Source organism: Brachycentrus maculatus, unplaced genomic scaffold, assembly GCF_059751285.1.
Source record: "Brachycentrus maculatus isolate JH-2025_06_01 unplaced genomic scaffold, ASM5975128v1 h1tg000315l, whole genome shotgun sequence".
Lineage (NCBI taxonomy): Eukaryota > Metazoa > Arthropoda > Insecta > Trichoptera > Brachycentridae > Brachycentrus > Brachycentrus maculatus.
The window spans coordinates 3,447,637-3,471,423 of NW_028281064.1; the positions used below are offsets into that span (position 1 = coordinate 3,447,637).

Sequence of the window (23,787 nt, forward strand, 5' to 3'; positions counted from 1 at the left end):
ATTTAAAAAATCAAATATATTAGAAATGTGTGGTTTTTATTTTTTCTCTTTTCCATTTAACCAGAGTGAGCCACAGCAATGCGTGGTCGGGTACAGATAAAAATAAAAGCCCAGAAATTGAGTTCAAGTTATATCAAGTTTGTGGTTAACCCATTTTTTACTGCAAAGAAAAAGATTTTTCAAATTTCAACGTTTTAGCGCCTTGGTCAGGGATGACGAACCTTTTTGTGCCTGAGTGCCAATTTTTTTTCAATACAATAATATGTCGCGTGCCACGGAGATAAAAATGCATCAACTGTTTGTTTAGCTTCAGATTTTTAACATAAACAAAGCATAAATACATTGAAAAAGTAAACAAGTACTTATTAATGGCAAAATAAAAGAAACGAATAAAAACTGGACATAACCAAAGAAAAATAGAACCCTTAAAACTCATAATCATTATTGAGATTTTTGTTGTTGGCTGCTAGATGCCAATTTTTTTATTGGGTTCATAGCTGGTAGCTTTTAATAGAATACAAGCAGGGGTGGGCTGCATTTTTTTAACAAGGGGCTCGTTGGTGCAGGGTGAAGGAGGTAGGGGGGAAGGGGGAGGTGTATAATTTTGTCTTAACTATCCGAAATACATAAAAAAAAATTAAACTTTATATGTACATCAAATGATAAAATATAGATGATTTATTTTTTATGGTCATAGTGGTTATTTTTTACTATCCGGAAGTCAAATCCACCCGCCGAAATTATTTTCATTAAGGTTTCAGGTCAAATGGTATTAAAATTGAAATTTGTCGTATTACTTATTTACATATTTATAATATCAATATTACAATGAAGATATTTCATAACCAACATTTATTTATTGCATTGTAAACAAAAATAGTGTGGATTATTGATTTTTCTTAATTTAACAAGGGGCTCGCGCGAGCCCTTCTGAGCCCCCTGCAGGCCACCGCTGAATACAAGCAGCAGTACTTTCGTCTGTCAGTCTAAACTCTTTTGAATTTTTTGTTTATCACTTTTTTCTCTTCATTAGCGTGCCATAGGTTCGCAATCCCTGGTCTAGGTGTATAAATAGCGGATTGTATAACAGTCGATGTTTGAATGTCGAGGACTGTCTGCAGATAGAAATGAACACATTTATTTGCTGGGTGAATGACCGATAAATGTTCTGTCTACAAAATTATACAAGTATGTATGTTAGTATATAATCAAGCAATCAAGATCATACGATCGGCCCACATTAATAAACACCTTTTTTACAAAATATCCCAAAATTAAGCATTTTAAAATGATTAGTTAACAATATATTGTACCGTAGAACGGGGCTACTTGAACTTTGATGTGTTACTTGAGCCCAGTACAAAAAAATTTTAGATCGTGGTATCGATCGAAGTATCGTGATAACAAGTGTCATTTGTTAGGGAAACAATGAATCATGTCGTTACGTTCATTATTGTAGACCAAATACAGATTTAATTCTTTTTTTTGTACTGAGCTCAAGTAACACATCAAAGTTCAAGTAGCCTCGTTCTACGGTACTTCAAGGGAGTTGTATATATTGTCGAGTATAACTTTCACAAACTGAAACTATTGTAGTACTAGTGTGTAATCCCGAGGGCCCTATCCATTGCTACTATTCCCATTTTCCTCTCCTTTTATACCTTATATTATTCCACCATTTTTTTCCCATGTAGCAGTAATGTTTTTCACTCTCGGCTCCTTCACTTACGTCTGCATCTCATCAAACATCAACTGTTTTATCCAATAAGAGCAGGACTGATCAACCGACCTTTATATGATCAACTATCGAGTTAACACAACATCGACGCGATGAAGTGCCCAATACGCTATTTGGAGGCGTAAAGGTGTCTAAAAAGATCAACCGGCCTTTATATAATGGACGATCGAGTTAACACTACATCGATCCGATGCGGTGTCCTATTCAGTGGCTTAAAATAATTAACATTGACTGCTTTAAACAAGTATTTTTCCATGCTAAGAATAAAGCAATGAAAATTATTTGTAGACACTCATCATAAAAGTAAAGTACGGTCATAAAACTTAAACGAAGTAACATAATATCAATTTGTGTTATCATAGGTTACTACATATGTAAGTACCTATAAATACATTTTACGAATAAATTGTATCATCTATTTCTACTAACCTTTGCTCACAAGACAATCGAATTGAGATATGTTTTAAACATTATTTTAATACTGCACATTATGCAATATTTTCAGGAGAGTGTAGTATTTTTTTATTAATACCCGCAAACCCTGTGTATTTTAGACTAAGCTGTAGGTATGATAGGAATTGTAAATAAGAGAACAAGTATTTCAGAGAATTCTGAAATATTATTTGTATTTAGAAAAACGTTGATGGAAAACCGGTGTGCATAGGCAAACTGGTATGTTTCTATTCACCCCATGTTCTAGTACCTACTTGAGAACTAGATTACGAATATTGTGAAATCATATTGGTAGACATTTTTTTCTGTACTAACAACTGGCAACACAGAAGTCAAAGATGACATTCGATGAGTGTTCGAACCGATTTATAACAATAATGTGCGAGATCTCGCGGATTTGACGTTTATGCGTTAACAATTATAAATAAAAATGACGGGTCGGGGCAGAAATGCTGTCCGTATAGAAACAGAAATTGAAAAAAGCCGAGAAGATTCAAACTGGAAAAAGGTGATAGAGCTCGCGGAACAGCTGAAAATAAGGTCCCCTAATTACGGTAAGATTCTGGTCAAGGTAGTCGGTTGTTATCGGGAAAACAATAGAGGATTTACTATGCTTAATTATCAAAGAATTATCTTCATAAGCGATTCGTTTTTATGTTTTTAGAATGTCTGTCAAACTTCCTTATCGGCGAAGGGAAGTTGGAGAGTTACCTCGAAGAATGGCCTCCCATCGAATCGAATTTCTCGAAAGCCAAACAAGGATTAGCGGAAGCCAAATCGTTTCTTCTCTTGGCAGCAAACGAATTGGGGAAAAAAGCCGGAGTCGCTTTAGACGCCCATCTGTTGCTCGGGAAATTAAATTATGCCAGCGGAATGTTCGACGAGAGTTTGAAGAATTACACCCTAGCTGAATTGCACACATTAACGGAAAAACAGCTGCCAATGTACGTCTTCTTTTTTATCCCTATATTTCTAGTTGATTACACAATGACCTTTGATTCTTGTTTTTTTTTTCTTCACATTTTTTATTAAAGATGTCTAAAAGCAATATGTTGTAATACATATAAGAAAATGAAAGGAAATACTCTGTGCCGCATCTCATTAAATAATTATCATAAATTATATATTTTGAATCTTAATACGAAAACATGTGTCAGTAAAACAATTCTTCTTCTTCTGGCCAGAATTAACATATCGCTCACTCCTTTCAAGAACGTCATAAATCAAAAATCGTCAATTTTCAGTTTGGCATGTTTTCGGAATGCCCAGAAAATGTACTATATCCCAGCAAAAGCGGCATATTTTTAACTTAATATTTACCCGCTACAGGGCAGAAAGTTTTGTTTTTGCATTTTGAAGAAAAGGTATTGTTTAATTATTTTTTATATATACTAAATATTTTTCAAATGGAGGAAAAACCTTCAGGTTTTACCTAAAAAGGTCTGTTGCACAGTAAAAAGTTCAATAAGTGGCTTGATATTTTTTAATACATTGTGTTATATTTTTAAACTTTAAAAACGTTTTCCTGAAAAATCAAGTTTTTTGATTTATGACGTTCTTGAAAGCAGAGAGCGATATAATAAAAAAAATAGATAAAAAATATTCGGCCATTCCATCATTCGTGGATTGGCACTGCACATCAACTCAATATCCAAGAGTTTACTGGATCAAATGGAATGATAGATCAGAATAAAGTATGTTAAGTAAGTGCCTTGAAACATATTTATCAATCATGGGTGACATTCAAAACGAAACTTTAAATGCATAAACAGGACCACTTTAAAGTATTTGAAATACTTGATCATGCCAAGTTTTCATTGGTTTTCCTCTGCTTCTATTATAAACCACATTCACCTCATAAATTTATTTAACCATCCTTTCTTCACTCATTCGATTCACTTGCCCATCTCAACACACCTTTCTTAATTTTATCGAAAATGCTTATTTGATTAATTGATTTAGCAGTCACTTTGTGGTAAAATCTATCCATTTTTAATTAATGTTTTACTTCTTAAATACCACTTTACAAAAATAAAAATTAAATGAATAAATAAAAATAAGAAACAGCTCCTACCCCATCTTCAACCTTTTACGTCCCAAAGACCCAACTCTAAAATTTAGAATTGACTTCACATACGATGTTTAAAAATGATGCGGAATGCATCAGAACACGTGTCACAGTAGATTTGAAGAAATAGTGGTATTGACTAAGTAAAACATTAATTGAAAATACTTATCTCAGCCTTGCATTATTTCTTTATATCACCATTCGAACAGCTATCATACAACATTTTGCTGCATATTTTTCTGAGAAAACGCATTTAGTCTACTTTCATCCTTGTTTTCTAGTTTTTTTTTGTCCCTTAGAAATCATAAAAGGTAATTCATTGTAGTTGGTTATATTTTTTCTCCTTCAATTAATTTTTGCTAAATTTATGAATTCCGTTCAATTGCAGACGAAGTCTACGCATTGTCGCGGAATCGTACGCCATTAAAGGACTTTGTTTAGAGCACAGCGCCACTCCGGGCGGGAGCCGATATAAGCAAGCCGAAAGAGAAAATGACATGGTAATAGCAAAAATATTTTTGCTGTTTATTTTATGTGATCTTTTCACATTCATTTAAATATTAATCATAGCAATATGTTGGAAATAGTTAAATTCATATTTTTTAATGTTGCTGGATGAATTTCGTAAAACAGCTATTTTAAATCTTGTCTAAATGATATTTACTTTTAAAAGTACTTAACTGTTAAATTTTGGTCAGGCATAAAAATTATTGGTTCTAGAACCCCCTTTTTATCACTTTTAGATAGTAAAATGGAACTTATGTTGGTAAATAGCCACATATTGAGATATTAAGCATAGACTCATAAGAGTCTATGATTAATAAAAGCTTTTCCTATGCCAACATACATGGCAGATTCCAACAACATGGTCTGTGTCACGAGTTTGATCAATATATCTAGGAGTTTCAAAATTTTAAGTTGTGTGGTTGTCAATCATGGGCAGAATTATCCATGCCTATGACAGTCGTAAGCTCTGTAAATGCCCAGATTTTCATATTCTTCTTCATCTATGTATGTAGAGATATAAAAAATATATACTCATCTCAAAAAGAAAAAAAAGTAAAAAAGTCAAAGATCTGCAGAGTTGGGAGATAACAAGCAAAGTGACAAAATTTTCACTTCCAGATTCGCTGCTTTGAGCTGGCGTCCGAACTATCGCTGCTCTACCTGCAGCGGGCTGAAGGAAGCAGCGGGTCGGGGGCCGGGAGCCTTGTGGGGGGCGCCTCCATGGTGTCCGGGTCGGGGGGCAGCGGCGGCGCGGCGGGAGCCGTGCGCGCGCTGGGCCCCGCGCTGGAGACGGCCCTGCAGCGGGCCCCCATCCTGCACATGCGAGCTGGCAGGCTGCAGCAGGCTGTCAACAGGTGATCATCGGCAATCAACACGCTTAAAAGCGTCTTTTACAGACTGTTGGTAGAGAACTTCTTCCTCTTCTTCAAACCCTTATCAGCACTCAATGGTGTGTAGGGCACTGCATTATATAAATGCAGTTTTATCTTGATTGTTAACACATGAAGGAAAGGTGATCGGCCCTCCGCTTCAGGTCCAGGGTTAATGATTAGAGCGAAAAATCACTGTTATTTATTTGACCACCCCCCTTGGGAATCGAACCGAAACCTCCGGTATGGTAGCCGAGCGTGCTGACTATTATACTACAGAGGCAGACTATAGAGAACGAGAGACGCTTATCAGCGTTATATTTGCTTACTTTTGGTAGAGCATGAGAGACGCTAAAAAACATTGTACAGATTGGAATTGGGTGTTGCGGTTATTTGTGATGAATATGCTGAGGGTCGGGCGGCAGTCTGTCTGAGTCTGTTAGGGTCGGAGTTGATAAAAAAACTGCCCGACAACAATGTGTTGACAAATGATGACAGTTTGTCTTATTACATTTTTTTACAAATTTTCTTAAAAAAATTATAGCGATGTACCTTTTGAAATCCGGGTTGCAATTATTTTATCCACCACATCAAATAAAAAGTATATTTTGATAAAGATTTGATAAATATGTTTCCCCCAGGTATCGAGAGATGTTGACTGCCGTCGAATCTTCCGGAACTCACTCTCTCCGCCTCACTCTGGCGAGGCAACTGGCCGAAGTTCTGCTGCGAGGAGTCTCCGGAAGCGAGTGGTCCTCCATGACCCACAAGACTACACAAGACGGACCCTGGAAGCCAAAGAAATATACCGGACTGAATCAGGTATGCACATACCGATTCCCTGTTAGAGGGTTGGTCAGTGTGACCGTTGTTACTTCTGACATTACTCTTTTTTTTAGTAATTTCTTGGTGGCACTGCATTTTATATAGTAAAATAACAACCTGTTAATTTTTTCCACATTTATTTTATTTGACCAGTGACCGGGTTTCGTTTTTACCGGTATTATCTTCATTATGATGTCGGTAATGAGGAAACTCGGTGACTGGTCAAATAAAATAAATGTGGAAAAACTACATAGTTGCTATTTTATAATATTATTATTTTTAACATATGTTTGCGGGACACGATTGAAAGTGTCTTTTACATACTGTTGGTAGAGAGCGGGAGACGCTTATAAGCGTTCTATTTGGTAGAGCGCAAGATGCCAAAAAACATTCTAGAGATCTGAATTGGATTTGCGATTAGGACATGTAACCCTAATTAATATACTAATTAGGGTCAGGGTTGATAAAGACACTGCCCGACAACAATGTGTTAAAAATAATTTTTTAATGAAAACTGAAGATTTCTTATTGTAATTTACATTTATTTAGTACTTATCATAATACTTTTTACGAGCACCTCACTTAGATAAAACCCATAAAGAGTCATTTATTTACATTGTACATAAATAAGAATTACAATTATCGTAATGTAAAATAAAGTAATATGTACACACAATATGAACTACAAGAATGAGTAGTGAGATTTTTTCTACAAAGTTTATATAAACAAAATAAACATTGTAAAAATAGTAATCTTTTGTCTCAATAATTTTTGGTTCACTTTTAACATTTTAATATTTCAAATAAGTTTCTGGGACATCAAAAATTGTTTTATTTGCAAGTAGTAACTTTAAAACACAGTTTTTAGCAGGATAGTGACAAGTAACAATGTCTCTTTCATAAAAAATCATGCATATAAAACAAACGAACAAATATGTCAAAAATATTATGTCAAAATTCAGCTTGTTATATTTAATTAGTGCGATTATTTAATTGAGTTTGTTTACTTCTGTTTTCTAACTTTATAATGTTTTTGTAATTTGATTGGAAATGTATAAAATGACAAGTCTCATATTTGTCATGATTTTGATGAATATGAAAGCTACTGTCGAAAGTGTCAAGAAAAAGGTTACACCGGAACCGAGAATTGTAGGGGGAGCTTTGGTTGAACCAGGTCAAATACCTTATCAAGTATCGCTAAGAGATAGCAAAAATCGCAAGCATTTTTGTGGCGGGTCATTGATAACCCCGAAACATGTGTTGACAGCCGCTCACTGCATTGTAGGCAAAGACAAGGCCAAGGCTCAGAGGCCGCGAGATTTACAAGTATGTGCAGGGAGTGTTAAACTGTCTGAAGAAGGGATATACCGTAGCGTGATCGCCATAACTGTCCACGAAGATTATCTGCATTCGGATTTTCACAATGACATCGCGCTTCTGAAGCTTTCCGTTCCTTACAATATGACCGCAGGTGTCGGAACCATTTCCCTCCGGTCATCGGACGTCAGGGTGAACGAAATGTGTAAAGTAACAGGTTGGGGGTATTACATTCAAGACAATGAATCTGTCTCTGACGATTTGAAAGTTCTCAAAACCCCTATTCTAGACCTGTCGCTCTGCGAAGAGAGTTTGGCTGTGGTGCTGTGGCTGGAGTGGATACTAGAACTTTTCGGTCTGGACAACAACATAGTCTGCATTGCGTATCCCTCGGGGCTGAAAGGAATTTGCTACGGAGATTCAGGGGGACCCCTGGTGTGCAAGGGAGAACTTTCCGGAATAGCGGCTGCTCTGTCTGACGAGGATTGTGCTCTGCCCGATTCTCCCTCAATTTACACCAACGTCTACAAGTACAGGCATTGGATACAGGAAGCGATCAACATAGCCCGCTACACCGCTTTAACGCATCTTTCTCTTTTTGTGTTTGCTCAATTTGTAACCATTCTATTACGCTAACAGAATGGGATTAATGTAAATAAAAAAATTTAACATATTTTTCTAGTTTACTCTAGTCAATAACGTCTCAGTCCCTTCATTTGCAACCACGAAGTTTCGCATAGTTAGAAAATTAATAAAACGTATTATGAACCTTACCAATATTTTCTACATATATCGTTTTAATAGTAAAGAGAAAACATCTTTTGCATTTTTTTCTAAATGATCTAAATGGACAAACAAGAACTCAGGCGAAGACCTGTTATGGTTTTTGAGATAATTTTCAATGGAGTCTGAAAATTGTGAACTGAAAATCTTTTGGAAATATGATACATAATGCTTAAAATTAGGCTGAATGTTGTCATTTTCATTATTTTCCACAAACACATCATGATAACACAAAGTGATGTGCCAAAAATCTTAGGTTACATCATCATCAAATAAGTCATGTAATAATCATCAAATAAGATAATAAAAAATATTTTTTTGGTTGAAATGTATAAAAAATAACACCGCATTTTTAAAAAAATACACAAATACAAAAAAAGGATAATTTTTAGGGGTCTACTTTTTTTTAAATTGAATGTTTTTCTCACAGAAGTTTACAGTAGTAGTAAATATTCAATATTTAGTAAAAAAATCATCAGGCAGTATCAAAATAACAACCATTTTCAAACAAATTTTTATCAAGCAAGCAATAAGTTGCGTGAAACAATTTACTACCCACAAACATTATTCAGGTGTAAAAATATGCTTGATATAATTACGTATATTCAAAATAAGAATATGTCAAAATATCATCTGTCCAAATTTACTTGTGACATTAAATTTCTCATTTAATTATTTATTTCTATTTGATAATATTTATGTATCGAATTACAAATGAATAAAATATCTAGTATATTTTTTTTGCTGATTTTAATAAACCAGAAATTTGAAATCGAAAGTGTAGAAAATATAAAGGCAGAACCGAGAATCATAGGAGGAAATTTGGCTGTACCGGGTCAAATACCTTATCAAGTGTCGCTAAAGAGTAGTATGGGCCGTAGCCATTTCTGTGGCGGGTCATTGATAACCCCAAATCATGTATTGACAGCCGCTCACTGCTTCCGCCATGAAGATGTCTTTGTTTGGCCACAGGATTTACAAGTGTATGCGGGGAGTGTTAGACTGTCCAGTGAGGGGATATACCGTAACGTGATCGCCATAAATATTCATGACCATTATTCACAAATATCCTTTGAAAATGATATAGCCCTCCTGAAGCTCTCTGATCCTTACCTTATGACGACATATATTGGTATCATTCCTCTCGCTTCTTCGGAGGTCAGTTTGAACGAGATGTGTGTAGTGAGCGGTTGGGGACGTACAGAAAATGGAGGACGTGTTCCCGACAGTTTATACGTTTTAAACATACCTATCTATGACACATCGGCGTGTAGAAAAAATATATTTGGGTCCGCCTGGATGGCGTGGCTGATGGAGTTGTTTGGGTCATCTAAGATAATCTGCGCTGGATATCACACAGGTTTGAAAGCGCCTTGCTACGGAGATTCCGGGGGGCCCTTGGTGTGTAGGGGAAAACTTTCTGGAATAGTGTCTAGCAATACCGGGGGCCGGGATTGCGCTCAACCCAACTCTCCCGCTGTTTTCACCGATGTCTTTAAGCACAGAAGTTGGATTCAGGATGTGATCAATGGATCCCATCGCACCGCTTCCATACATCTTTTTCTTTTTGTAATTGCTCAAATTATGATTATTTCAAGCTAGCAACTAAATAAAATTACATTTCCAATTGTTGCAAGTTTTACGTTTTATGTATTAATGACAATAATGCTTTGGTACCTTCATAAAAAATACCAAAAGTAGATTTGATATTTTCATTTGTAAATGTTTCAATTTTAGTTTTTATTAATCTTTTGAGATTATTTTAAAACTAATATGAAGTCAAATGCTGACTATATTATGGTGATATGGGGAATTATGATGTAAATATGATAAAATGATAAAAAATACAAATGAATGTATGTATATATTTTTTAAATTAAACACTTGAATATACCACTTTAATGAGTTTTATTTATATATACGACTAGTTTAGAATTTAAAAAAAAATTAAAACTTATTTGTACCAGAAGATGAAAAAATCTAAGTTTTCGAAACTAGTCGTATTATATAAATAAAACTCATTAATGTGGTATATTTAAGTGTTTCATTTAAAAAAAAAAATCAACATGTCATTCCACAATGTTAATGCCGAATCAATAAATAATATGAATGTATGTACATTGTAATCAGCTTTGCTGTCATGTACATGTAAATTTAAATAAATAACATTGTAAACACTGATTTCCGTGTTTTATTTCTAGTTTGTGCCAAAGAACGAGTGCGAAGAGACCATTTTGCTGCTGCTGATTGGGGAAGCCATGGCCGTGAGGGATGCTGTGCTCTCCCAGAGCCCCGAGTTCAAGCAAGCAAGGATTCACGCCTTTGAAAACGCCAGCGCCATCTATGATCTCTTGACCATTGCCACAGTGAGGTGGGGACAAGTCGGCCTGCTGCAAGAGGTGAGTAGTTCATAAACCAATATCGGTGAAAGTGAAGCATGTTATTGGTAGTAGTAGGATGGTGAAAGCAGTGTGAATGCGGTTCAAATGCGACTCTTGACCCCTTTGTGAGTGATTTTTTACAAACTAAATTGTTACCTCCTTGGAGTGAGTCCTTCCAAACTGAACTATAACATAGGAATGAACCATTGCAGACTGGATTGTATCTGACGATTAAGTTCTTGCAAATTCAATTGACAGCGGAGTGAGTTCTCGCGAGCTGGACTGTAACTCAGTAGTGTAAAGGCAAATGGGTAATTCTGTCTCAGACCAAATTTTACAGGAGAGCAAAAACAAACTTGTGAAATTAAATAACTCATTTGTTTTATATATTTTATGTATTTATATAACATATCTTAATAAAACTAAATAAGTATTGCAACTACAGGTATATCCTTTTGACACTATTTTATTTTGCACTATTTTAGACATTTTGTGGAACAAACTTAGAAAATGAAAAATTTGACAGTTATACCCCTTTGCCATTACACTACTGAACTAAGGAGTGAGTTCTTGCAAACTGGACTGTATCTAAGGAGTAAGTTCTTGTGAATTGGATTGTAACTTAGGAGTGAGTTCTTGCAAACTGGGGTATAACTGAGGAGTGAATTCTTGGGAATTGGAATGTATCTAAGGAGTGAGGTTTTGCGAAGTGGACTACAACTGTGAATTGACTTCTTGCGAACTTGACTGTATCTGAGGAGTGAGTTATTGCAAACTGAACTGTAACTGAGGAGTGATTTTTTTTTTTCACATAAATATTTTCTTATATTCGCAATATCATCATATTATGAAACATTTACTTAAAATTATGATCACAATCATTTCAACTGATTTTAATAGCAGGTTTTAATAATCCACAAGTTTGGCTAAAACATATGTTTATGTATTTTATTAAAATTGTAATTGAGAAGAAAATAAAACAAATTCATCGAAATCAATTGTGTTTCTCCACTTCTATCACTAGAGCATAATTTAAATTACACTCAGAGGTGATATAAATAGTAACAAACTGATAAATATCTGATTTAGTTATCTTTTAACCCATTTCAGACGGGTATTTTTTAGCTTGCGGACCGCTGGCTTTGATATTTTTGCACATCTAATTAAGACCTTTGTATATTATATGATATTCATATATGTGTAAACATTGAATATTTCTTATTTTCTGACTTGATAAGGCCGGGGCAGAAGGTAAAAATACCCTTTTCGTCCTTAACCTGTTAGGACCTGTGGCGGGACGCATAAATACGTCCAACGCAAACAATATCGGGTACGGGAAGGACATATTAATACGTCCTTGAAATATATGTTTATTATATTATATATATATATATATATATATGGACGTATATTTATCAAACAACAAAGGTATTAGTCATCCATACATATCTCGACATGAATTCAAGACATGGAGTGAATCAGTATTCGCGCCCGTTACAAGTTGCGTAATTGGACAGCGGACCGCCCGGTTAACAGGTTAAGCATCAATCGACGGAATGGGTAGAAATACCTTTCCCATCCAGTGTGTTAAGATTCTTCTTCTCAGTCTTATTCCTCATTCCTGAGGGTTGTGACCCTTGCAGAAGCAATGACTCTTCTCCAGTTATCCCTTGACTGCGCTGCACGTAGCGCTCCAACCACTGAGGTGCCTGCTGCTGCCTTAATTTGATCGGTCCACCGTGTGGGGATCTTCCTCTCCCTCTCTTTCCCTCCAGGCTACCGATCACAACTAGTCGTTCCAGGCTATCCTTGTTGCCACGCGCAACGTGTCCAAAGAACTGGAGAACCCGTCGGGTACAGATATTGGCTAGAGTCAAGCCATCCAAGCGTAGTTTCTGGCGAATGGACTCTATAGAATTGCATTTAAGATACTGCATTTGTTATAAACACTATCATTTGTCTTCCCGGTTGTAGTCACGCTTCCTTTTTTCAGTCTCTGGAGAGAGCCATGAAGTTCTCGTTTGAAGAGGCGCACGTCTGGGAGCAGCAGGCGTATTCCCTTGTTGCTCTGGGCCATCCCGTGAGGGCGGTGAGCGTCCTGTCGCAGGTGGCTAAACTCCAACCTACTGCCGTGGTGCCCTGCTTGCTCGCCGCCAGACAGTGCTACGAATCTCTGAACAGGGTGGGTGAAACTGTTTTCCACATTCGGTGATCTCTTACTGTCTTACTGGCCACTGCGTTCCTTCACTAATTTAATTTTTAAGAATCGAAAATTTTTAATAGGCATTAACCCTTTCCGGTCCCCCAAAATTAAAACAAAAAAAATCTAGGTAGACAGTTACATTCCAATTGGAGAAAAATCTTTTGTCCTCTGCTCCACATACTGTTGTAATAGATACGAGTAACAAAAATGTAAGCTTCGAATTTAAATAGTACTAATGATGAAAGAAATGTCGAATAACATCCGACATGGGACCTAGAGGAAAAAATCGATGTCGAATGAGATTGGACATTGGACCAGTAAGGGTTAATTAAGTTTTTGGTAGAGTGCGGAGTGAGTCTCCCTCCGTAGTGTAATTTTTTACTTCCAATTTTAAAATCCTTTGTGATTTTTTCCAAGGCAATATTAAGCTAGTAAGATATCAAATAGTCAATGATCATGTTTTTGTAAAAAATGCATTTGGTCACTTTCTCCTGTATGACTACGATATGCTCACATGGACACACTACACACATATTGGTCAGTGTACTTCCTGGCTACCGTTCTTTTGGTCCTGGGTTGATTCCCACGGGGGGGGAGGGTGAAAATAAATATTAGAGATTTTACACTATAATATTTATTTAATATTACACTGAACTGGTCCCCGAAGCGCAGGAGTGGTCACTGCCTTCATGTAAGAAACGACCAAGATAACACTACATCAATACGATTCCGTGCCCTATGCACCATTGGGTGCGGATAAGGTGAGAAGAAGAATTTTATATTGCATTGTTTATAATTAAGCACCATAAGAAAATGAAGCCTTATTTTTTTATATTTTTAATACATACTTATATATTTTTTTTACTTTTCAAAAAAAATTAACCTAAATTATATTAGTACAATAAAACAGTAATAAGTCATAGAATTTGATTGAATTGGCATATAAAAAGCACACCAACGTGACACAACACATACACAAAACACGATACAAACCAAAACCTTTTGAGTGGAAAGCGTTAATATTGATTTGAAAAAATAACCTGTGCTGCTTTTGTCTTTCAGATATCGGAAGGATTGAAGTTTAGTGAAATGGCCCTAGAAAGGGAGCACAAGAACCCGACCTACATGCTCTCCCGGTGTCACCTCTATGTTGGAATTGGTCATCTAATGACTGCCAGGTAATGAGTGTGAAAGGACGCTAATTCATGATTCTAATAAAGCCTATAAAAAAAGATTTTTACTCATACTAGAGTCTAGTATGAGTAAAAAATACTGCTGATGGTATGGTCTAGTTACTAGTAACTAGACCAGTGGTTCTTAACCGTGTTGGAGGTACCGAACCCCACCAGTTTCATTTGCGCATTCACCGAACCCCTTAATAGGAAAAATAAAATACATAGGTGCACAAAATGAACAAAACCATTATAAGTAACGTGATTTTTACATTAAAAAAAAAAACAAAAACAAAATAATCAATATTTATCGCAAATCAGTGTGACTTCTGCTGTTGCCTTTCAAAGACCAGTTCAGAAATGCGCGGCTTTACCTTGGCAAGTGCCACTTACATGTCATTTTCGCAACAAAGTCTGTTGCTTTTGTTCATTTTTATATCCAGCATCCTCGAAAAGGATTGCTCGCAAGATATGTTGTAACAAACGGTGTGAAAATCTCCAGAGCTTTCTTAGCAATAACAGCGTACGTTACCATTTGTTTACACGAAAACGTTGAGAGCATTGTTGTTCTGAAGAATTGCTGTTGAACCTGGCTCAGCTGAATTTCAACAATTTATCGAGGTATTCATTGTTGACATCTGTTGTCTGTGTCTATTGGATAAATGAATATATGTACTTCGTATCATTCTTCATAATATCGTACTATAAGTCGGGTGTGTGTTTTGACCTCTGCCGAACCCTGGAGACTGACTCACCGAACCCCTGGGGTTCGATCGAACCCAGGTTAAGAACCACTGAACTAGACAATGTGTCCGTTAGCAATTATATTACTCGAACTGCATTAACGTTCTTGAAACTAGTCATGTTTACATTACAAGTGGTCTTGTGCAATTGTTTTATTTTATTTTATTTAAATCATCATGTTATTCAATAAAGTTTATGCCAAATCAATAAATAATACATTGATGGTAATTTAAAAAAAAGTATTTTTAATTGTAAAGGTTTTTTAAAATTTCTAGTAAAACTGTTTTCAAAAGAATTCCAAAATTGTAATGAAAATATTATTGGCGTGCATTGCGGGAAGTATTTGAATGGGAATGTATGGAGATAAAGTGGGAATTTGATTTATTGATGTAAAAATGATGAAGTTTTACTATATCTTTTTTAATTTTCATTCTAGGGCCACAACAATCCGTGCCGAAAAGGAAGCCGCCAACGCCAAATGTTTGGAAAGTCTCCACAAGGCTGTGGACTGCGATCCCGAAGATCATCTCGCCCTGTATTACCTGGCTCTCCAGTACGCTCTCGTGGGAGGAATATCTGAAGCAATGGTGACTCCAACTTTCAAATTTATTCAATGCATCAACAATAATTAAAAAATATTGTGGAAGTATTTTTACCCTATTGTACTGATTAAGGGCAACCACGTCCACTATCTCCTCAGAGGTTGCATTTTATATTCATTCAAACCCTTGTCCGCACCCTAATGGTGCATAGGGCACTGCATCATATAAACGCGGTGTTATCTTGATCGTTAACACATGAAGGAAAGGTGATATGCCCTCCGCTTCCGGTACCAGTCCAAGGTAATATTGAATAAATATATGAGTGAAAAAATCACTTATATTTATTTGACCCCCCCTGGGAATCGAACCCGGGTCCTCCAGTACGGTAGCCGAGCGTGCTGGCCATTACGCTACGGAGGCGGACAAATGAAATACACTTTATATTAAATGAAAATAAAATACATTTTATATTAAATGAAAAAAAGAATTAATAATTGAACTTACTTGAAAGATCCGCGTTTATTTTCACAAAAGATTTTCTGTTTACAAATAACTTAAGATTTACAGGTTTTACTACATTTACAGACTTATATTCGCAAAAATATTATTTAAATGTTACAAATTTTTGTCACGACGAGGCACGAATGTAGGATGTGGCGACAGTTCAGTTGCAGTTTCCATGACGGAAGAGAAATGTACTTAGCTCGCTCTCACTTATAAAGGCGTGGTGACGTCACACTGCTCTGTTCCCAATTGCGCGAGACACGCACCACAATATTATTATTATAATTTATTATTCAGACACTGGATTATTCTGCCTCCATAGTGTAGTGGTTAGCGCGCGACATTACCATTATTGAGAAAAAAAAAAACAATTTGAATAAATTTTTTTGCACAATCCTGAAGGAATCCTTAACCTTTCCGGGAGTATGGACGTAAATAGCCGTCAGTGAGAATTTTCCTCAAAGGAGTATTGACGTTAATGAACATCAAAGTCCATCGGTCAGTTAATATGATGTAACTTGTGTAGCAATGACATCTGTGGATATTTGTGTGTAATTTACAAGTTTAAAATCCTTTGGGATTTTTTTCATGGCAATATTAAGCGAGTAAGATATCAAATAGTCAATGATCATGTTTTTGTTAAAAAATGCACTTGATGACTTTTTCCTGTATGAATATGATATATATATATTATACATATTGTACTCCCGAAAAGGTTAACATACTGTCCAAAATGTATCTGATACTTTTATAAATTATAAAGTCAGATCCTGCGGATCTGGTATTTCTCGATCCATATCAAATTTTGGTAGCTGCAGGGCTAACTCTTGTGGACTATTGTTGCAGTACTATGTGAGGAGTTGCCTGGTGAAGAGGTCGGAGTGCTCGGCGGCCATGCAGCTGCTGTGCCTGGTGCTGTCGGCCAAGGGGCGCGCGCGGGAGGCGCTGGCCACCGCCACGGCCGCCCTGGAGGACCACCCCGACAGCATGGACCTGCTCCGGATCCTCGCCCTGCTGCAGCTCAAGTGCCACGGCGGAGAGGTGAGTGCCTTGCCTTGTGCGGTCCGCTTTCAGAAGGCTATTTCCCTTGATGATTCTTACCATAGGTCTCTTCAGTATTGAAATTTAGCTTTCTAATACATAGAAAGTTGCGACGGAAAGTATTGATCTTCACATTCGTTTGAAAATGCCATAACTAGGCAAAACAATTTTTTATGTGTTTTTGTTAATAAAATACAACGTAGTAGACTTAAAAAATCTGTGTTTGATTTAAAATTAATACATAAGGAAAGTATTGTAGTGATTCAAGAAACTTATACATAAGTAATTGATAGGATTAACTATTGTTGGATGCTGACAGCTGCGCGTAAAAGGTCAACATCATCGGGTGCATTTTCAAATTAGTTGATTTTTGTTTACTTTTTGCGTGTTGTCGCCAAGGATGACTTGTCATATTTGATATTTTTTTGGCAGTGTGTTATACACATGGCATTGGAAATTCAACCCTATGGCCTCAAAAATGTTTGACAATTTATACTTTATTCGCCTGCATCTTAGTTCAGTAAATAAGGTTTTTTTTACCAGCATGTTTCAAATTAGCATAGACAAAATGTCAAAAAATCGTATCATAAAATGAATGAGTAAAAATTTTCATAAGAAATTTTCTATGAAAAAAATCAGATTTTCAAAATGGAGTAAAAAGGGCGATGCGTAATCCATCTCACGGAGATAATACTCTTCTTCTTTTTCTAGATCCTAAGGATCTGTTTGTGCCTCCGCTTGTAGCTTTTGGGATTTTGACTCCCAGCTGTCTTTCCACCTTTTTGGAGGTCTGCCTAGGGGTCTGCATCCTTCAGGGATTTCTCGAAGCGCGATATGTGGAAGTCTGTCATCTGACATTCTGTTTACATGATCATTCCAGTATCGCTTTCGTTGTCGTCCCCACCTCACAATATCCTCCGTCTCACACATGCTCCGGATGTCGGTATTTTGTACTCGTTCTCGCAATGTGTGTCTGCTTATGGATCAGAGAGTCTTCATCTCGGAGGTTCGAAGTCGAGATTTTGTTTTAGAAGTATCTGCTCTTGCCTCAATTCCATAAGTGGCTATTGGTCGAACACATGTTTTGTATATTTTCATTTTACTTTCTATTCTCATGTGTTTGTTCCTCCACACCGAGTTTCTGAGGCATGCGGATGTAACTGCAGCCTTATTAATTTGTTTCTGCGTCTCACTATAGAAGTCACCGTAGCTACTGACGTCTACTCCTAGATACTTGAATTTGTAATATATGAAATATCTTTGTTTCAGGCTGCCTTGGTGACGGGTAAACACATGCTGGCTCTTTGGAAGAACCTCTACGAGTCTGGCATTATGGGAGACGCAGAAAAAGACTTTGACAGGAAATCCGAAACTCGATCTGTGCTCCAACTCTACAATGATATAGACTCCGTCAAGGATTCCAGTGAGTATAATTCCATTAGTTGATTTGGCAGTCACTTTGTGCTTATATCTATCCATTTTTATTTTATTTGGTTAATATTACTATTTGTTAAAATCTATTGTAACACAAGTTTTGATGCATTCTGCATCATTGTAAAATACTGTACAGAGTTTGAAAATGACGCAGAATGCTGTTTTGTTGCTTTCCACATTATTATTAAACACGGTACATATTGTGTTTAATAATGATTACAGAATGCATTGAAACTTGTGTCATAATCATGTGATATTTATCAAGTATAATTTAAATTGAAAAATGAGAGTTTTTTATTTTCTGTCAACTTTTGTTTTCAGAATTTTACAGAATTTTTGTTTTCTATGCATTTGGCATTTATTTGGATATGACCCATTTTGCCATAGTAAAATTGGTCTAAACCAATCATCAGAACCAATCACAGGGCAAGTTGCATATATGTATATATATATATATATATATATATATATATATTTTTAAATATAAATTTGTGACAGATGTTTCGCCAGTTGTTATGGTATTATCAAACCACTATGAAAACTAAACAGTTACTTAACTGGTTGGTTGTAAAACTCAACTTCACAATATTTTATAAAAAAAAACTTTTTTGTTTTTTAACAAAGGACTAAAGTGATTCTTGGTAGACCCTAAAAATCAGTGTTTGATTTTAGTACTTAAAATATAATAATAATAGTATTAATCATGATAAAGATTATATTAGTCTTGATAAAGAAGCGGTTAGCTTCGAAACCGGTAGGCATTATAATAAAGTTATAATAAAATATTAATAGTGATTTTAAAACAAAGTTACATTTTAATTATAAAGTGGAAAATCACAAAGTTAGTGCTTCAAATATAAATTACTCTTAAAATATAAATTATGTATAAACTATGCAATCTGGAGTTCTTAATTAGAGTGACTTGGTTAAACATGCCAAAAAGGCACTATGCAATCTGGAATTCTTAGCTAGAGGGTGACTTAGGTGAATTGAGGTGATGAAAGAAGACTCATGTCTCTTCCAACCGCGAGGATTCCGGTGGCTCGGAAGGCCGCTGACGACCATTCACCGACTATACTCAGCGGAACTTTGAGATGCCGGACTGACCTGGGAGGAAGCCAAGGAGATGGCGTGTGACACAGTGACTCGGAGACGTCTCATGTTGGCCATATCGTAGTAGTACAGGAGAAAGTGACCAACTGACAAACGTAAAATGTTCAGGAGGGCCATTTAAGTGACTTTTACTTGGCAAGAAAATAAACATCAACTTACTACTTGTTATTTTATTATGATTTTATGTTATAAGACTATTTGTTATAAGACTTTTTGTTTCTCTATTAGTGTATTCATTAGTGTATTTTTATTTTTATATTAGATACTGTATATATGTATTATCTTAAAGGCTTCAGCCGTTCAAAAAATAAATAAATGCAGTTAGTATTTTTTTATACTTCTAATATATTATACTTCCATGTTTAAAATCCTTTGGGATTTTTTTCTGGGCAATATTAAGCTAGTAAGACATCAAATAGTCAATGATCACGTTTTTGTAAAAAATGCACTTGGTCACTTTTTCCTGAATGATAACACAATATGCTCCACCTAGGGAGCGAACATGGAAGAACAGAGAGAATGAAGATGATAGAGTTAACCGACTCGTTCTTTGTCCAGGTTCCATCCAGGCCAACTCGCTGGCGGCGTCGCGCGTGGAGCGCGCGCTGAGCTCGGCCGCCTCGCAGTCGGGCTCCTGCCCGGGGCTGGGTGGGGGCCGCGCGCACCGCGGGGGCCCGCTGCTGCGCCTGCGCCTGTGGCTGCTGCTGGCCGAGCTGTACCTGGCGCTGGGCGGCGCGCCCGCCGCCGCCGCCTGCGTGGACGAGGCCGCCACCATCTTCCCGCTCTCGCACCAGGTCATCCACATGGTGAGCCCGACCTGCGCACTGCTAGTATAGCGCATTTAATCCGGTGGTGGTTTTACAAATGGGTCGGAGGGCCGCAGAAACAAATACTTCTTGAAGAATGAAATTAAATATAATTTACAACGTTTGGAGTGTGTTCAAATTCTTGTTCGCACGCGGCTTCATACTGTTTCCGACAATTTCATTTTAGTTGCGCGCACAAGTAGTCATTCAGGTTGTTCGTGTCGCTACGCTAGCTATGGCGGCTACTTGCGATGTATTTTTGTTTTTCACTTTTTTAGGTACTTAGCAGAGCTAACATTACAAAATTGACACATTTCAACTTCATCTATGGTCAATAAAAGCAAAATTTAGGAATAATCACGTTTTTCCCGTTTTTAAACCACATTTTCATATGGTGTACAAAATACATATCACCGGTGCTCGCGGAAGTTTTAAGCACCGTAAGGGAAGGGTTAAAAACGTAGATTTTTACTATATGTAATTGGTTTTCATTCTTCCAGCGAGGAATGGTACACTGTCATAAGGAGGAGTGGACCGAAGCGCGGCAGTGCTTTTTGAATGCTGTAGCCATCAATCCTGGACATGTCAACAGTCTCGTACAACTGGGTGAGTCTTCCAGATTGCCAACAAATACTGGCCGTTCGACAGTAATAGCAGCATCATAATAATAAATAAAACATTTTTTTAGTCCTTAGGACGGGAAGGGTATTTTACCTTCTGCGCCGGCCTCATTTCAAAGGCAGATAAAAAGGAACTATACAATGTTGTTGTATGAATATTTTTTACCAATCTCTTTGTTAAGGCCTTATTTATAATTTATATACTTAATGTAATAATCAAACACTGATTTTTTGAGTCTACTACATTGTATTTTATTGCTGAAAAACACAAAAAAAATTGTGACAGTTGTTTTGGCATTTTCAAACGAGTGACAATTGGAAATGACATACATTTGCCATAACGAGGTTAAATAATAGTCACAAAATTTATTTTTATGTTTTTTTTTTTTTTTAACAATAAATGTAGACTAAAAAAAACAGTGTTTGATTTTAATATTTAAAATATATATTAAAATTGTGTTTTACAAACTAAACGCCAAATCTATAAATAATGTCTTCATTATTTGTACATGTTTACCAAATTTTAAAATGATAAAGCTAAAGGCATTTGAATAATAATTTTTTTTATTAATAGTTATTATTATTGCCTATTATAATTTTGTTTGTAAATAAAAATGATACTTGACACTGGCAGAAACATTCTTTTACTGGGTGACTGACAAATAAATAAAAAAAAAATAAAATTCCATCTAAAAAAATAAAAAAGCCTCATAATAATGACTACCGTTTGTCCTGATGCAGGTCTGTGCCACCATCACCTGGGCTCCCAGCGCCTCGCGGAGAAGATCCTCAAGGATTCTGCCAAGATAGATCCCAACAACCACACGACTTGGTATAGCCTGGGCTTGGTGCTGGAGAGCTTGGGAGAGTATGACACGGCCAGTGACTGTATGGCCACCGCATTAAACGTGGAACTTTCATCTCCAGTTCTGCCCTTCACCTCTATAACGTATATCTTCGAATGATTTTTTTTTTAAATGAAAAGATAAATATTTGTGTTTTTATCATTTACAAAAATACTTCAATTTCATACTATTTCTGTGAGCCATTATTAGAAATAGGTGTCAAATTGTGGTAGAGTAGGTTCAAACCGAGAAACTCTCTGACTCAAGAGTCCGCGACACTTACCACGGGACCACAACCCGACACAATCAATATACATATTTGTCAAACGCTGCTCCCATGCCCATACTAATTTCTGTGAAGTTTTTTTTTATGTTTATAAATGACGTTATCCATCTCCGTAGTGTAATGGTCAGCACACTCGGCTACCGTACTGGAGGTCCCGGGTTCGATTTCCAGTAGGGGGGGTCAAATAAATGTAAGAGATTTTTTCAATTTAATATTTATTAAATATTTACCTGGACTGGTACCTGAGGCGGAGGGCTGATCACCCTTCCATTGTGTGTTAGCGATCAAGATAACACTGCGTTTATATGACGCAGTGCCTTATGCACCATTGGGTGCGGATGAGGATTTGAAGGAGATAAATAACGTATCGGCATATGCTGAAAACTTTTCTGGGACATTTTTTATCTCCAAATCACCTTTTACATATTGTTCTTCATTTTATTTTCAATTTTTTCCATCCAACAATCACATGTCTTCATTAAGTAATCACTCGTTTCCATGAATACATACTTTGAAACACGTTATTCCCACTGTACATAATAAAATATAGTTCCTGTTATTTGAATCACATTGTTCTATATCAATTGTTACTCGAATGCCATTTCACAGAAATTTATGACGTAAAACATTTATAATTATTTATTGTATTGTAGATAATTACATAAACCCTTGCTAAAATATTGTTCATGATGCAAACACAATACTAGTTTAAGTTGTTGTAACTTTCAGAGACTGCACAAACTATGCAATGTTTACAGATCGTAAATCATATATGTTAAAAAATAATTACAAATTCTTAGGAAAAACATGCCAATACACCAAAACTCGGTTATAAATGACAACTTCGATTAACACATTGTTGTCGGGCTGTTTTTTGTCAACCCCAACCCTAATAAGTATGCTGATTAGTGTTGTATACTAATCCTAACCTCAAGTAACTGAAAATTCAATTCCAATCTGTACAATGATTTTTGGTATCTCGCGTTGTACCAAAAGTAAGCAAATAATACACTAATAAGCCTCTCCGTTCTCTACCAACAGCATTTAAAAGACACTTTTAAGAGTTTCCCGCAAACAATGTGTTAATCATATTTGTAAAGTAAAAACTCCTTGATTTGAACAGCCTAAGATCCGCCTCTGTGGTGTAATGGTTAGCGCATTTAGCTACCGTGCTGGAGGCCCCGGGTTGGATTCCCAGGGGGGGGTCAAGGTAAATATTACTGACTTTTCACTCTAATAATTATTTTAATAAAATATTACCCTGGACTGGTACCTGAAGCGCATGATCGATCACCTTGCCTTCATGTAAGTTGCGAACAAGACAACACTGCGTCAATACCATGCAGTGCCCTATGCACCATTGGCTGCATATAAGGGTTAGAAGAAGAAGATTTGAGTAATGATAATTAAAATTTTAACATAATCCTACTTAGTTTTTTTTATTTTTTTATGATCCCACCAGTAAAATTTTCATGTCTAATTTTCAATCATTTTAGAAATCATAAAATAAAATTTCAATTATTAAAAAAAATATAT

At 36.2% G+C, this 23,787-nt stretch overlaps 2 protein-coding genes across 4 annotated transcripts; both read left to right on the forward strand.

Annotated features, from left to right (window-relative positions):
- Positions 1–2,515: 2,515 nt before the first annotated feature.
- Ttc7 (tetratricopeptide repeat domain 7) lies at positions 2,516–23,246 on the forward strand. 3 transcript variants are annotated; one of them, XM_088268281.1, is made up of 14 exons: positions 2,516–2,745; positions 2,856–3,135; positions 4,648–4,759; positions 5,385–5,620; positions 6,277–6,457; positions 10,762–10,959; positions 12,935–13,123; positions 14,207–14,322; positions 15,497–15,647; positions 16,953–17,147; positions 18,417–18,570; positions 20,253–20,500; positions 21,001–21,106; positions 21,862–23,246. In XM_088268281.1, the coding sequence occupies exons 1-14, from the start codon at positions 2,622–2,624 to the stop codon at positions 22,083–22,085; spliced, it is 2,514 nt and encodes an 837-aa protein (XP_088124407.1). In that variant the 5' UTR covers positions 2,516–2,621; the 3' UTR covers positions 22,086–23,246. The 3 variants fall into 3 exon arrangements, with proteins under 3 accessions (XP_088124407.1, XP_088124408.1, XP_088124409.1); XM_088268282.1 differs by lacking the exons at positions 2,516–2,745; positions 2,856–3,135; positions 4,648–4,759; positions 5,385–5,620; positions 6,277–6,457 and adding an exon at positions 9,208–10,129; XM_088268283.1 differs by lacking the exons at positions 2,516–2,745; positions 2,856–3,135; positions 4,648–4,759; positions 5,385–5,620; positions 6,277–6,457 and adding an exon at positions 9,208–9,718.
- On the forward strand, positions 7,511–8,813 carry LOC148304508 (anionic trypsin-2-like). The gene has a single exon (XM_088268284.1). It carries the CDS (start codon positions 7,511–7,513, stop codon positions 8,411–8,413), a length of 903 nt encoding a protein of 300 aa, XP_088124410.1. The 3' UTR covers positions 8,414–8,813.
- Positions 23,247–23,787: the final 541 nt, after the last annotated feature.